Below are 16,500 nucleotides of genomic sequence, written 5' to 3'. Positions count from 1 at the left end.
TTAGACTGGAGTTCAAATTCCCTAGTATCAGAGATCTTGCACAGCACTGATCGGAGAAGAAACACGGGCAAAGGATTGTGGCTTAAGCATTAGCTGTAATATTAACATAGACAAGATGGAGAAGAATGCTTAGCTTTGCCCCAGTATTGACTGATCATCTTCTACTTAGCCAAGCCACCAGTTTGACTCAGGCTGACTCCACCACGCAGGCTCAGAAATACTTGGCTGATCCAGGTATTCCCAGGCCAATAACATATCCCTTGACTATTAGTCTTGGTCCAGAAACACTGTCTAACTCAGACTGCCTTAAGAGACAAGCTAATCTTCAGCACGAACAAGGGGAAGAACGTTGCCACCTGCTCACCGCCCCCATCTCTGCCACTCATAAAACGCCAAGCTTCCTGTGTGAATGCTGTTCAAGACCACCCATGCCCTCAGTCAGATAGCTACCTTCTGAACCCTGACCTCCAGAAATCCTAGGGCTGCCCATTAAAGGCAGGCGGGCTTTGCTGTTGGGGTTTTTCTCTGAAGTTTCCAGAAGCACTCCACTTCCTCATCAGGACTACACCTCTGGGTACCACATTGCTTTCCCATTCCCTGCCTTGAGTAGTGTCCCTTGAGAGGCTTGAGCAAGGAGTAGGGAATGAGTTTCAGAGCGATGTGTAGGAAGTGGTTTTGATATTTGTCACTTCCTAAAGGCAAGGTGATTTGAGAGGTTGGTAATAAAAGTACATATATACTTGACCAGCTCATTAGACTGTTCTCTTATTTCTGAAACTGCCTTGTCGTTGAGGTATTGAAGTTGTCAGCTGTGCCAAATAGAAATGCCATAAACCAGAGGGCTTCTGTTTATTTCATTCATCTATCCACATATGGAGCGTGTACACTTGAGTGTATATATTCACCATGAAATCCACTTTTCTCTTACAGATACGTCCATTCAAATATACATTTCTGAAGCTAAAATCACAGACAAAGCTCCAGGAATCGAAACAATAGAAAGCACAACAAAACTGCACAAAGCATCAACCATGAGACAAATATTCGACTTGACAAAGCTTCGGACCAAAAGATCAGCGCTTTTCCCAGCTGTTAACATCTGTCCACAGGAATCCTTGAGAGAGATTTTAGCAAGTCTCCAAGCTTATTACAGACTGAGAGGTAAGGCCAGCAATGAGAGCCATTAGCCCTTTGTTCTCTTTATCCTCGCTCCTGCTCACCCACAGATAGCTTCAGCCCCAAACCATTCAAGGTCTCTCATTCCTCCACCAGAACTTAGACATCAGCCCCTGAACATGATAGAATAATGAGCCATAAACCTACAAAATGGTGGTGTTTCTGGGCACTTAAGATTTAAAGTAATTAATTTATCATGCTACATGAAACTATTGGGGCCCAGGGAAAATAATTTTAAAAAAAAAAAGCCTTGCTGTACAGGATTTAAATGTTTTGTTTTTTCCAAAGTCCACTCTTGAGTTTTACTGTTCTTAAGAAGTAAAATGTCTAGGACAGTTGCAATCTCAGGAAACTGAGCAAGTTGATTTATGACTTAGGATTTTTTTTTCTTCAAAAGGACATTATAGCCCATATCCTTTCTCTTTCAATAATAAGTTTGTTTACTTATTGTTGATTCAGGAAAAAAAAATACATAGAAAGTTTAGAAACCTGGAAGCAGGGGCACAGAGGAGACCGGAAACAAATGGTTTCCACGGTGTTTTATACTTAGACAACATAGCAGGGAGCCTGGCAATTCTTGAAAATCATTGGAATTAAATCGACCAACAGCTGCCAGCAGCTGTCCTGCTCATTTCATTTACCTAAGATGGATTAAGAAGTCACATGCTGTAGTACTTTGAAGGGAAATGGCCCCAGAAGGGAGTGGCACTATTAGGAGGTGTAACCTTGTGAAGTACATGAGGCCTTGTTGGAGGAAGTGTGTCACTGTGGAGGCAGGCTTTGAGGTCACATATAGGCTCAACATACTGCCCAGTGTCTCAGACCACTGCCTGCACACTGACATGATGATAGTGAACCGAACCTCTGCAAATGTAAGCCACCACAATTAAATGTTTTTCTTTTATAAAAGTTGCCATGATCATGGTACCTCTTCACAGCAATAGAAATTGTAACTAAGACCAGGGATTCTCCTTTAAAATAAAAAAAAAAGATTTATGGTTGGTATTCTGTCCTCTAAATAGCTACAAAAATGCCAAATAGCTTGTCTTTCTGGGCTAAGATCTTACATGTCAAAGTTGAGTGGACTGTCATTTTCCCACTTTTTCAATCCCAGGTGTTGTTAGCTTCTATACCAAAACATGCATCTGCCTGCTCTGTTGAAAGCTGAGTTACAGGAGCAACTGGTTCAGTTCTAGCCTGTGCTGGGATGGGTCTCCTGACAGTTGAGAACAAATTTGTGATCCTGACATCCAGAGAACCTCTTCAATGTCTATACCCACCTGGAGGGGGCAATGGGACTCAATTCAGATTAAGAGTTCTTATTGAGTTTTGTTTTAATTTCATTTTTATTTTACATTCCAACCACAGTTCCCACCCGACTCCTTCTCCCGACTCTTCCTCCCCTCCTCCCAGTTCATCCCTCACTCATTCCTCCCAACAAAGTCAATGGCAAGTCAAAAAGTCAAATGGTAAGTCAACAAAGTCTGACCCATTAAGTTGGGGCAGGACCAAGCCTCTCCCACCTGCATTAAGGCTGAGCATGGCATCCCACCATAGGGAATGGGCTCCAACAAGCTAGCTCTTGCACCAGGAATAGACCCTGGTGCTACTAGCAGGTGCCTCAAAGATAGTCCAAGCTTCACCACTGTCTCCCATCGTCTCCCACATATGGAGAGCCTAGTTCAGTCCCATGGAAGTTGCACAGCTGTTGGTCTAGAGTCCATGAGTTTCGATGAGCTTGGTTCAGCTGTCTCTGTAGATCTCTCCATCATGAACTTGACCTCCCTTGCTTATATAGTCCCTTCTCCCTCTGTTCAGTTGAATTCCCAGAGCTCGGCCTGGGGCTTGGTTGTGGATCTCTGCATTTGGTTCCACCAGTTGCTGAATGAAGGGTCTATGTTGATAATTGGGATAGTCATCGATCTGATTACAGGGGAAGGCCATTTCTGTAGAAATAGACTATTGCTAGGAGTCTTAGCTGGGGTCATCCTTGTGGAGTCTTGGGAATATCCCTCACACCAGGTTTCTCCCTAATCTCACAGTAGCTCTTTCTATCTCTTTCATTGCTCTCCCACTCCATCCCTCTCCCCTTTGACAAGTCAGTTTCCTCATGTTTCCATCTCCTATTCCCTCCTCTTTACCACTCCCTCCTCACCCCATTTACCCAGGAGATCTCATCTAATTATCTTTCCCTGGGCCACCCATGTGTCTCTCTTAGGGTTTTCCTTCTTACCTAGCTTCTCTGGAGTTGTAGTTTGTAATCTGGTTGCCCTTTGCTTTCCATCTAATATCCTCATATGAGTTAGTATATACTGTGTCTTTCTGAATCTGGGTCACCTCACTCAGAATGTTTTTTTTTTTCCTTTGTTCCATCCATGCCCCTGCAAATTCCATGATGTCATTGCTTTTTACAGCTGGGTAATACTCCATTGTGTAAATGTGCCACATTTTCTTTATCCATTCTTCAGTTGAGGGGCATCTAGGTTCTTTTCAGGCTCTGACTACTGCGAATAATACTACAATGCACATTGTTGAGCTAGTGTCCTTGTGGTATGATTAAGTATCCTTCAGGTATATGCCCAGGAGTAGTATCTCTGGGTCTTGAGGTAGACTGAATCCCAGTTTTCTGAGAAACCCCCATGCTGATTTCCAAAGTGACTGTCCAAGTTTGCACTCCCACGAGCAGTGGAGGAGTGATCCCCTGACACCACATCGTCTCCAACATAAGAGTTCTTATTGGGTTTTAACTAAGGGCTTCAAAAATATCAAGCCTTCTGTTCCTACATGTCTAATTGTGTGTGAGGGTAAAAGGGTATCTGCTTTCTGACAGACATCTTAGCCATGGGAAAATGGAAATTACTTAAAAGAAAGGCCCAAATCATAGACATGAGAGCTCTAAGATCCTAGCACATTCTCTTCACAAAGGTTTCTAGTAAAATGCCTGCTGAGGGATATGGGGAGCAAACATCCCAGTCATCAGCAGTGCAAAGAAAAGACAGTGATGTGTGAATTATTTACGCTGGGTGTGCCTACACATTGATCAGCTAACAATGCCGGCAAGTTCGCTCGTGTGTGTGTGTGTGTGTGTGTGTGTGTGTGTGTGTGTGAGCTACTTACTTTTTGTATAAAAAAATCTAATTTTTTGCAACACTGACATATAATTCACCAGAGGTATTTGTGGAATACACTCTTGCTATGCCCAAACTTTGAATTCTGAATTTTAATGCGTAGCTCTTTATTGTTGATTAGGTTTGCCTCTTTCATTTTTGTTCCCCTGAACCAAACAAAACACTGTTTTTCTCGCCAAAGCAAATGACAGTCCATTATCTTTATGGCTGCCTGTGGGTGATATGAAATTTTACTATTCATCAGTGTGTGTTTCTTAAGTCTAAAAAAAATGGTTCACAAAGAAACAAGAAACTACAAAGCCATGTTCCTTTGATGGAGTGACCCACTTACTGTCCTCATCACTGCCTTTACAAAATGGTCTGATGACATCTTCCAGCAGACTCGGGGGAGAAAGCTCCCCATTCTGACATCAAATAGAAACAGCAAGCTCCCCACCCCCCTGCAATGCTTAGAGCACCACAAGTGCAGTATAGAAAGCTTTGTGTGGAATCACTAAGACCCTTTTCTGAAGCACAGATGCAAACAGGGAGAGTTTGTTTCTGGCAGTCTCAAGGGACGCTCCCTCAAAGATGATGACCCTCACCTTCCCCACCACCCTGCAGCCCAAGGTTCTCCTTCTCTTTTCCCTCTTTGCTCTTATTCAGTCCCAACATCAAGTCATAGTTTGGGTTTTCCAGATAGCTCAGCAGGCAAAAGGACTTGCCACTAAGCCTGAGGATGTGATTCGCGTTTCCAAAACCAACATGGTAAAAGGAGAGAACAGACTTGACTGCCACAAGTTGTCCTATGACCTCCACACATGCACACACATACACATACACACACACACATACACACACACACACACACACACACACACACAAAGAAAACTCATTAGCTCTAGTTTTGACTGGTTGCTTTCTTTGTGGCTGTGATAAAACTTCTGACAACTTAAAGCAGGAAGGATTTGTTCACTCTTGGAAGACAGAATCCATCCCTGCAGGGAGGATGCTGCAGTGGAAGAAGGGGGTGCCTGATAACATTGCTCTCCCATTGGGAAAGCAGAGAAAATAGAGTGTTTTGGTCCCTTTCTCCTTCACACAGCCTGAGACCTGAACCAAGGAAACGGTGCTTCCCACATTTAGCGAAATTCTTCTACCTCAATCAAGTTTAGAAAAGCTCACAGACATGCCTACAGGTTTGTTTCCATGGTGATATGGTGATACTGAATCCTGTCAAGTTGATAATCATGATTAAACACCATGAGTTTCATCCTTAATATGATGGTCCTTATAAACTGCAACGCCCCTGGCAGATAAATCATTAAGTAGCTTCCTTGTGCTTCAATAATAAATGATTCTTCTCTCAGTGTCTTTATGGAAAGCAGGTACTGATGTCTATGGGGGAAAGTTCAACAAGGGAAGAGGGAGGAAAAGAATGACACAGACTCCATAAACAAAGTTCAGCCTCAGTCTCCCTGTGTGACAGGGGCACTACCTGCAGAGATCTGTCTTGAGGCTGCAGAGCACTCGGGAAAATGAATATACACACACAATGCACACACAGAGGCACGTATGCATGCGTGCATTATATATATATATAATGCACGCATGCATACATATAACGTACATACACATACACATCTAATAAGCCTGCAAGTTTGAGTTTAGGCTCAACATGGAATAGCTCATAAGATAAACTCAGAAAAAAATTAGTCCAAACCTTAAAGTGGACTAAAATAAAATGAAAACAGTGTGTGTCCAAAAGCAACATGCCCAAGGCTGTACCTATCTGGTCATGAGAAAGGACTTTTGAATCATGGCTTCCCTGATGTTTATGGGTATTATCCATGAAAGGCACTGATGCTAAGCCTCAAAGGCAGTGACAGTTTCTTTTATGGATTATTGCATCTCTGAGGGTGGTTGGGTAGGGTTTGAACTAAACTAGCAGGTACCCTGCGGGGAAAGGCATCAGCAGACAGACACATCCCTAAAGACAGATGGAGCGTAAGGGCTAGGAGGTCAGAAAGGGCAGTCAGTTTGCTCAGACTGGACCTCCAACAATCAGGGTTTGGACAAATCTGCAAATTTCCTAGTGCATTTCTTCCTTGAGTGCTGAGGAGATGAAGGTCGCTGTGTGCTCCAAGCAGTGGCTGTCAGGACTCCACTGTGGTCTTGGCAGGCAGTAGAGAGGTCACATTGCAAAGTGTGTTTTCTATGTGGGGCTCCCGCCCTGCTTTCCTGTGGCTTGACTCAGAGTGAGAGGTGAGCTGTGTTGAGTAGCGAGACTGCTCTCTTACTGCCTCTGGGATTTCCTGTGAAGAGATCGGTTACCCTGAAGATTCTGGTCAGACGTTGCTGGCTAATAGTCTGGGCTTCCATTGATCTGAAATCCCCTTTGCCTCTGAGAACAGGAAGTGTAGAGAAATGCAGTCGTGGGGTGAGTTGGGAGATGGGACATAATACACAGAAGTAAGATGCCAAACTGTTTTTTTCTCATCTTCTTCCTCTTAGAATCATTCGTCTTTACAAAGTCAGATGATGTCAACTTCTCCACAATTTTTAAGACAAAAGTAAATAATTAATGAATAATTAATGAACAAATATGTTACTGACAATGAAAATCTGCCAACATATCTTATTAACCTCCAATGCCAACATCTCATCTATGTACCCTTAGCACATTGTTCAGTGGACATCTCAAGTTTTCCATCATTAATAAGGATGCTGCTTTTGTTGAGTTAAATATTAATACTAAAAATAAGAGTCAGAACATTCTGTGGTTCAGTAGATTCTGCCACACCCTCTGATTATTGAGCCATCAAGTTCTTTTAGCAAATAGATTAACCAGCTGTTCTTAAGAGCGGGGTGCATGGGGGGCGCACTGGGGGTGTGGTTCAGTGGTTAAATACTTCTCTGGCATTGGTGAGCTCTGGGTTCAATCACCAGCACTGTGTGGGGAGGTGATGGAAGCTGAATGGTGACAGCAAGTTTTCAGAAAACCAAACTCTGAATTATGTAGTAGGGTACAGCGGTAGAGCCTGCCAAGCATGGCCAATGTCTGTTCAAGAAGTAGGAAATGCCACATCTCCTGCTCCACACACCCGCATTTCCTTTGCATGTCTCTCTGAATCTCTTCTCTGTGCAATTTATGTTCATGCTTTGGTAAGATACCTGCCCTCCCTGGTACAGGTTTCCATGTGAACGTGAGGACCATCCATTCATACCTTGTTCCCCATTGTCTTCCCCTAAGCACATAGTAGATGCTCAAATGGTTTAGGTGATTTTATTTCCATGGTCTGTTGTCTGAGTTTATTTCTCTGGCATTGTGATAAAATACCCAAATAAAGGCAATTTAAAGTTATGCATTGGTTTTGGTTTTGTTTGTTTGTTTGTTCATCAATGTGATATAAACTAGGGTCATCCGGGAAGAGACTACTTAAGAAACGCTTCCATTAAACTGGCCTGTAGACATGTGTGTGGGGGGCATTTTCTTGAGTAATGATTGGTGTGGAAGGGTTAAGCCCACTGTGGGAAATGCCACCCTTGAGTAGGTCATCCTAGGTTATATAAGAATGTACGATGAGCAAGTCATGGGGAGGCAAGCACTCTTCTATGGCCTCGATTCAATTCCTGCTTCTAGGTTCCTGCCCTGACTGAGTTCCTCCCTTGGCTTCCCTCAGTGATGGGCTGTGAACAGGATGTATAAGTCAAATAAATCTTTTCCTCCCCATTTCTTTTGGTCATGATCTTTACCACAGCAATGAAAAACAAATTAAAACAAGGGATAAAGGGTTTATATGGCTAAATTCTATGTAATAGTTCATCATGGCAAAGATGATGGATTTGAGAATTATGGTGGCAGAAAAGGACTTAAGAAAACTGTTAATATTATGTCCATGTTCAGGAGAAAAGAGCAATAAATTAATGTGTGCACACTAGTACTATACTCAGCTTCTCCATTTTTACTGGATCCCAGTCACTGAATGGTGAGGGGGTCGTTCCTACCTCAATTATATAATCAAAATACCCCCCCACAGATATGCCCATTGGTCAATACGATGTCAACAAGACAATCCCTCCTGTCCATTGACAAATAACACTGACTATCACAGCTGCAAACTGCTGTGGCAGCGTAAGCTTGAAACCACTTTCTGTATCATGAGACTGTGAGTTTGTGGGAAAGTGGTTCTCCATTCAGTACCCCTAACTGCTGTGTATTACAGTGTGTCAAGAAATAGTGTGGGAAGCCTATCGGGTTTTTCTGGATCGCATTCCAGACACGGAGGAATATCGAGAGTGGGTCAACATCTGCCAGAAGGAGACCTTCTGTCTCTTTGACATTGGGAAAAACTTCAGCACTTCTCAGGAGCACCTGGATCTACTTCAGCAGGTGAGCCTGCACAACACCACAGCAGTAGCCAGGCCTCCAGCCCCTGGCCCTTTGAAATGGTCTCCAAGGCATGAAAGTTACTTGACAAAATACTTAGAGCAAGCTAATAAGACAGGCAGGAATTTTATTTCTGCAAAATAATATTGCACAGGCAGGTTGAAGTGGAGGTGAAGTCAGAGGGAATGAAAATAGACTTTAGCTCTTCAGTTGGCATTATCTCTGGGTAAAATTACTTTTTATCTTTCTCTCTCTTTTTTTTTTTTCAGAGAATAAAACAGAGAAGCTTCCCTGGGAGGTAAGTACCCAAAATAGAATTCGGGATGTTCTTGACTTTCAAAAGATCATATAATAGAGTGCAACTAACCTACTGCGCCTTAATTATTTGTCAGCCACCAGGATCTGTTTAGGCTGTGCTGATAGACAATGTCTGTATATACTGCACTGAAGATGAATGCACGCACGCAGGCAAAGGGGATAGACCCGACAGACTGAGATAGATGTTTGTAGGACAATGGAATTCCTCCCTCTGTGATATACGTCTACTGTGTGTCTTCACAGTAAATCTACAGCAATTAAAAGTTTAATTTTTAGAACTTACAGCACACTGCTAGTTACATCAGGAAAATACGTAACACGATCAGTAAGCAACCTGAATTTTGAACTCTCATTTGGTATTCTCTAAAGTGTTAGTATTTCTCAGACTAAATCACTGAAGCACTGAGCTACATCCTCCACAAGAATTGAATATCAAATAAGAAAATTTAGCTACACACACACACACAGAGAGAGAGAGAGAGAGAGAGAGAGAGAGAGAGAACGAGCAAGAGCATTAGCTAAAATGATTAAAGAAGAGAGATTCTGTTGCCAAATTCAGGACTCACAAATCACACCCAGTTGATGACATATTAAAATAATACACATTTCGTCATATAGGTTACAGGAAATACTTCGAAATACCTTTCACGTTTGTTTCTTTGTTTCTTGTCTCTTTGCCACCAACCAGTTCCAAAGCTGTCTGTTTACTCTGCGGGGTGGGGGTGGGGGGAATAATGTCATGTCTGATACCCCCAATAGATATTCTGGCCTCTAATTTTTTTCCTCTTATAACTATGTTTAGATTAATAAATCTGGAATATTTCTTTTGTATGTTGAGTCCTGTTTGATTTCACCCAAAACATTCCTGCCTTGCCCCTCATTGCCTTCTGCACACCCCGATCTCTGTCTCTCCACCCCAAGTCTGCACACAAGCAGCTGCATGGTTAGGACTGCATCCACGGCATCTCTTGGTCTCTGGGTAGGACCAACCAATGAAGACAGCAGAATGGTGTATGGTGTGTGTATGCATGTGCATGCATGTGCGTGTGAGTGTATGTGTGCATGCATGTGTGTGTGTGAATGTATGCATGTGCACATGTGTGAGCAGGTGTGCTCACCTGTACTATACATGTTAGAGGCTAGAGGTCAATGTCATTGTCTTCCACCATCATTCCCTACTTTCCTTTACTTTTTAAACATGGTCTCACTGAAAATGGAGTTCTCCTTTCTGCTAAGTGGTCAGGCTAGTGAGCCCACTACATCCACCTGTCTCCAACACCCAGTGCTGGGATTACAGACTCATAGCTCTGCATACATATTTTATGTGGAATCTTGGGTCAGTAGGGGGGAGGTCCAAGTGCAGATCTCATGCTCTCATGGCAAATGTTTACCCATTGACCCATCTCCCAAGCTCAAATATCTATTTCTATTGGTCAGTGGGCATGACAGAAGAGCTGATACTATATGAAACATTACACTTTCTAGCATTGTGGAAACTGTTGACCTGGCAGAGGTGTATAGCTGGTGGTATTGTCTCTGTCCAGTCCAGATTACTCTAAGAATAGAACACTGGCCATTTCTTTACATCTCTGTCAACATGATCCACAGAAAATTATATATTATGCTAAAACATAGGACTTAGAGAAACAAATCTTTCAGTTAGATCCAAAAGCTTATCACTCCCACAATTCCTTTCTGCTGTTTCCCATCAAGGAAGGGCTGGTGCTGAATATGCAGACAGCTCTGACCCTAGAAACTCTCCCACATTGCCATCCAAGGATCTGAAGTTTTACCCCCCAAATCTCTGGCTGGCTATCACTGTGCACAACTGTTGTGAAAAGAACACAGACTTAGCAATCCTGTGCTATTCTCTCCCATTCCTTTAAGTCCAGCCATTCTTTGTTGGGCAAGCATACTCACAGGAATCTGAAGTTTAGAAAGAGTATTCCAATGTCCAGTTATGTCACCCATTGCTTTGTATATCAGCAATAGGACAATAGGAAGTAGGAGTCATATGAAGTTCAGTTTTGCTTACTGTAGAAATGTCCCCCTGAGACCACATAAAGCCAAGAGGCTAAGAGAAAGACAAGGAGTCAGGCATAACCATTACAAAAGGTTGTTTGAATTTTTCTACAATGATATAGATGTATATATAAAGACATATATTCAAGCATCACTGCAGTAGTAAAAAAAATAGATAAACCTAGACTAAAATATGCTTTTTCTCTAATATTTTGTCTATCTACTGTGAACAATCTCAAATATAGGCTTCCTATCATTAATTACTCTTTACCTCTTCTTCCTTTTCTTTTGTGCTAATAGAAAAGATGAAATAGCCCCAGAGGAGACATGGTCAGAGCCTACCAAAACCCCTCTGTTATCCACAGGTAAGCTTAGATCTCATTTCATGTTCTCCCAACTGTTAATTCAAAGCATCATGGGAAAAGTATTTACAAAGCACTCCTTGACAAAAGCTGGTACAATTTATGGTTAACTTTCTCATTTCCAGAAGTGCGGGTTCCCTTGTGGAATATCTATGTACATAACAAATACTGTTTGGTCAATACATTTAAGCCTAAATACCTTTCAAATCACTAATTTCCCGATGGACGTTGCTAAATCGAAAACTGGTTTCTGGTACTAGTGACATCGCTCACTGGAGAGTGTTTGCCTAGCTTGAGGCACTGAGTTCAATCTCTGCTCTAAGGGAAAAATAATACAGAATTTCTATTTTCATAAATTTTTCCCAAATGTCTTCCTGAACTGTTATTATAATTTAAATAAGTCACTGGTCAAAATGACAAGCATCTGTCTCAATGCACATTTGCAAATATTAAATATAAAGTTTTAGCTTTCAGTTTTTAGCATTTTATTAATGTGTTGGTGTGTATGTCTGAGCGCAGGCATGCACACGTGGTGGTCAGAAGGTAACTGTGGAGTGGGTGCCCTCCTCTCCCTATCATGGGCTCCAGGGATCACACACAGGTCGTCAGACCTGTACAGCAAGGAGCTTTAGTTGTGGAGTCATCTCACCAGCTCTGAACATAGAATTTTAATGTTTCCAAAAAAAGAGATATTAATTTTCTGTTTACTAGATGTTTGAAATTTCTATTTCATGTATTTTATTAAGTCAATCTTATCGTTTTCCCTCATAATTTAATAATACTTTTAGTGAGGATGATGGATGGCACATGCCTATAATCCCATTACTCAGGAAATTGAGGCCAAAAGATCGGGCGTTTGAGGCCATGATCTGGGCTATATAGTGAATTCAAGGATAGACTGAATTACACATCCATACTGTATACCAAATATAAAATATATATCATATGCTTTTTAAAATGTTTTATTTTATGCCCATGAATATTTTGCCTACATGTGTGTACAAGTACCACATGTATACAGTGCAATTAAGAGCTTAAAATAAGGTATTAGATCTCCTGGGACTGATGTGGGAGTGTCATATATCAATCTGTTGATTTCATTGGTTAAGTTATAATAAACCAGCTGCTTGGCCTCATTGCTGGAACATAGATGGGAGGAGTAAACAGAATAGAATTCTGGGCGGAAGAGGAAGTGAGGTCAGACTCTGCTCTGCTCCCGGAGAGACCCGACAGCTCTGCTGGAGCAGAGACGCCATGCTCAGCTCTCCCAGGCAACTCCAACCCACGATGGACTTAGGCTAGAATCTTCCCGGTAAGCGCACCTTGGCGTGCTTACAAACATTATTAGAAATGGGCTAGTCCAGGTGCGAGAATTAGCCTGTAAGGGTTAGAGTTCATGGGCCAAGCAGTTCTTTAAATGAATACAGTTTGTGTGTTGTTATTTCGGGCGTGAGCTAGCCAAGCGGCTGGGGTGTTGGGGACGCAGCCCCGCCGCCGCTCCTATTTCAACAGATGGCGCCCAGACGTGTGGCTAACTGAATCCACAAAAAGCCTGAGAAAGCTGGGGAAAGAATGGAATGAAGCATGTTTTCTTGGTAGCAACAAATTTCTTGGGTCTACTCTGCTTGCTAGAGGCAAGCAAGCGCTCTCATCTAAGAGAGGCTTCCTGACTCAGCTTCAGCTGCAAAACCCTGCAGCTCATTAAGAGGTCCTGCCACGAAACACTTAAACGGTGTTGGTGAAAAGCTGAACGCATGCTTTTCGGTTTTCAGCCGTAGCAGGAAAAAAGCTGTGCTGTTTAAAAATGCCGGCTTTCTGGGCCGTCCTGCCAGGGCAAACTCTGACTGAGGCAGGAGGGCCAACTACCGAGAGAGGACTTGACTGTTGTCTGTTGTAGCTCGCTGGCTGGCAGGGACCTTGAAACGCCATAGAATTGTGGCTATAAACATGGCTACAGCCTGTATCTCCACCATGAGGCTGGAAAGCTAAGGAATGGACTGGATCTAGCTGGCAAAGCCACGGCTTTAATCCTACTCATATTGCTCAGTAATTTAAAGGCTCGTGTGGTCAGAAAAAGAGAGATATACAGTAAAGAGATTCAAAGATAAAGAAAATGTTTAAATGATTTACAGTGTGTTAAAAATATATGCAAGCTAAAAGTTAAAAGTTTTAAAAAAAAAGTAAGAAAAAGAGAAGTTGTGTGTGGTAGTACACGCCTTTAATCCCAACACTTGGGAGGCAGAGGGAGATTGACCTCTGTGACTTCAAGGTGTGGTAGCACACGCCTTTAATCCCAGTGCCTAGAAGGCAGAGACAAACAGATCTCTGTGAGTTCAAGGTGTGGTAGCAAACACCTTTAATCCCAATGCCTGGGAGGCAGAGACAGGCGGATCTCTGAGAGTTCAAGGAGAGCCTGGTCTACAGAGTTATTCCAGGTCAAAGAGATACAGAGAATATAAAATAAAAGTAAAAATAAACGAAATAGAGGTTAAAATAAAGCGTACAAAGATGGAAAATACACAGAGAATCTTGATACTGTATACTATTATGCTCTCTTTGAATTGTTTGAATGCTGAGGAAGGAGCAACAGATGCTAAAAGATATTTGTTTATAAATGCTGCTGAACTAATCCATCGTAGAGATTTTGATGCCTTGACTTTGAAATTTGGATCTAAGGACATGATACTTTGGAAAGGAGTTTCTTATTTTGTTTTCACAGAGGATGAGACCCTGTTCATTTCTTCTATTCCGATATGGTATGATGGACCACGCCCTCCTGAACGGTTGCTGTGAATACCTTCAGAAAATTGCTTCGCTCAACTGCCAACTGAGATGAAACTAGCACACAGGTTATACCATGAAAGACCTAATTAACGACGCCCCCATTCAGCAGGAAGCAGTTTGGAGAGAAAAAACTGCGCCCATGTTCCCAAATATTGTTTATAAATGTTCTTTTACATTTAAAGGGGGATATGATATAGATATGAATAATTTGCATTAGTATAGATTTTGCTTTATTGATAGAGATTTAAGGTCAATTTTGAATGTATATAGGTTGTTAATGAATAATCATTAATAGTAGTTAAGCTTGTAGTTATGTTAGTTAAGATTTTCTAGATGTGCATAGATATATTTTAGATAGGCATTCTTCATATCTTTCAAAGGCTATAGAATATGGCATTTTAAATGTTTTAATAACTTAGGACTTTTCATGACAATGAGACACTCTGCTCCTGGCAGCACCAATCTACTTCAAGAGGAAGATGGGCATCGAAGAGGATCCTTATGGAGTTTGATAGCCATTTGGGCAAGAAACTGCTCTTGCCTGGACTATTGCATAAACTGGACACAGAGAACCCGCAGAGAGAGGACTGCTGAACTTGCCTAAAGGTGAGATGATCTTTCGGGGTTCCTGATTCATGAAAGAGTCTGCAAGACATTCTTCAGGACAAGCAGATAGTGACTGCCTTTGAAATTTCCTGCTTTGTGGAAATGTCTGCTGGAAACTATGGGCCTGTAGGCCGAAGATGGATGCCCCAACGGTACAGAGGAACTTTGGGTGACTGTCCAGGCAGCGAGATGTCTCTGTCATTTCTAGAGCTTTGGATGTTAAGTTAAAGCCTTTTTTTTTTTGTTTAAACAGAAAAAGGGGAAGTGATGTGGGAGTGTCATATATCAATCTGTTGATTTCATTGGTTAAGTTATAATAAACCAACTGCTTGGCCTCAGCTTGGAACATAGATGGGAGGAGTAAACAGAATAGAATTCTGGGCGGAAGAGGAAGTGAGGTCAGACTCTGCTCTGCTCCCGGAGAGACCCGACAGCTCTGCTGGAGCAGAGACGCCATGCTCAGCTCTCCCGGGTAGACGCGATAGCTCTGCTCTCTGAGGCACACGCGATGAAGATGGATGTAGGCTAGAATCTTCCCGGTAAGCGCACCTTGGGGTGCTTACACACATTATTAGAAATGGGCTAGTCCAGGTGCGAGAATTAGCCTGTAAGGGCTAGAGTTCATGGGCCAAGCAGTTCTTTAAATGAATACAGTTTGTGTGTTGTTATTTCGGGCATGAGCTAGCCAAGCGGCTGGGGTGTTGGGGACGCAGCCCCGCCGCCGCTCTTATTTCAACACTGGGACTGGAGTTACAGATGGTTGTGAGCCTCCATTTGGGGGCCGGGAACCAAACCCAAGTCCTCTACAAGAGCATCAAATGCTCTTAACCACTTGCTATCTCTCTAGTCCCATTTTATACATACTTTCAAGTATATAAAATTATTGAACTTCTAGACAGTATTTTTTCTCATTTGATTTGATTTTTAAAATGTTAATAATGTTTTCTAAAAAGCAAATTTTGGAGCTGGGGGATGGAGCTCAATAGAGAGCTTCCCTAGCATACATAAATCTCCAGGTTCAGTTCACAGCATGACTTACATGGATGGGGTGGTATATGCCTATAATCCCAGTGCTCAGAAAATGCAGGCAGGAGGGTCAAAAGTTCAGCGTATTTGGCAACACAGTAAGTTTGAAGCTATAGTCAGTTTATATAAGATCTTGCCTTGATTTTTTTTTCAAAAAAGACAGGTGAAGGATGTTCCTTTAAATCTGTGCATTTAAAAAAACAGATTTTTAGACAATGATAATCAAGTTCACATATTTATTTCCTGACATTCAGAGGAGTTTCTGGGATTTCATTTTTATATTCCTTCTAAGTCAAAATAATTTACCATTTCTAGGCTTACATAGCTAATAATACAGAAAGGCTGGTTCAGTTTCACTTACAAAAAAATAGTGAAAGACATTCTTTAACAAAAAAAATTAGAAAGTTGTGCAGTTGCTAATTCCTCTTATAAATGATGAAGTTTGGCCTGTGATTCCTAATATCAAGATGTATTTGGAAAAGTATTGTTTACAGGAAGCATTTGTTAAAAGACACTTCATGTTACTTTCTTTTTTTATTTTATTTATTTATTTATTAAAGATTTCTGTCTCTTCCCCACCACCGCCTCCCATTTCCCTCCCCCTCCCCCAATCAAGGCCCCCTCCCTCGTCAGGCCAAAGAGCGCGCCGGGTTCCCTGCCCCGTGGGGAGTCCCAGGCCCACCCCCCTCCATCTAGGTCTCGTAAGGTG

General features: G+C 42.1%; 1 protein-coding gene across 1 annotated transcript in view; it reads left to right on the top strand.

Moving 5' to 3' along the window:
- The first annotated feature begins 1,016 nt into the window (after positions 1-1,016).
- Impg1 (interphotoreceptor matrix proteoglycan 1) overlaps positions 1,017-16,500 on the top strand; it is a 129,859-nt gene continuing 114,375 nt past the window's right edge. Inside the window, exons 1-4 of the mRNA XM_050124539.1 lie at positions 1,017-1,161; positions 8,510-8,676; positions 8,943-8,971; positions 11,314-11,378. Coding sequence (XP_049980496.1) covers positions 1,032-1,161; positions 8,510-8,676; positions 8,943-8,971; positions 11,314-11,378 — 391 coding nt within the window. The 5' untranslated portion in view covers positions 1,017-1,031. The remainder of the gene's footprint in view (positions 1,162-8,509; positions 8,677-8,942; positions 8,972-11,313; positions 11,379-16,500) is intronic.

The sequence above is a fragment of the Alexandromys fortis genome, unplaced genomic scaffold, assembly GCF_014885135.2.
Source record: "Alexandromys fortis isolate MF-2015 unplaced genomic scaffold, M_Fortis_MF-2015_v1.1 scaffold_22, whole genome shotgun sequence".
NCBI lineage: Eukaryota > Metazoa > Chordata > Mammalia > Rodentia > Cricetidae > Alexandromys > Alexandromys fortis.
Note: the sequence above shows the minus strand (reverse complement) of the source record. Positions and strands in the feature narration are given on the sequence as shown.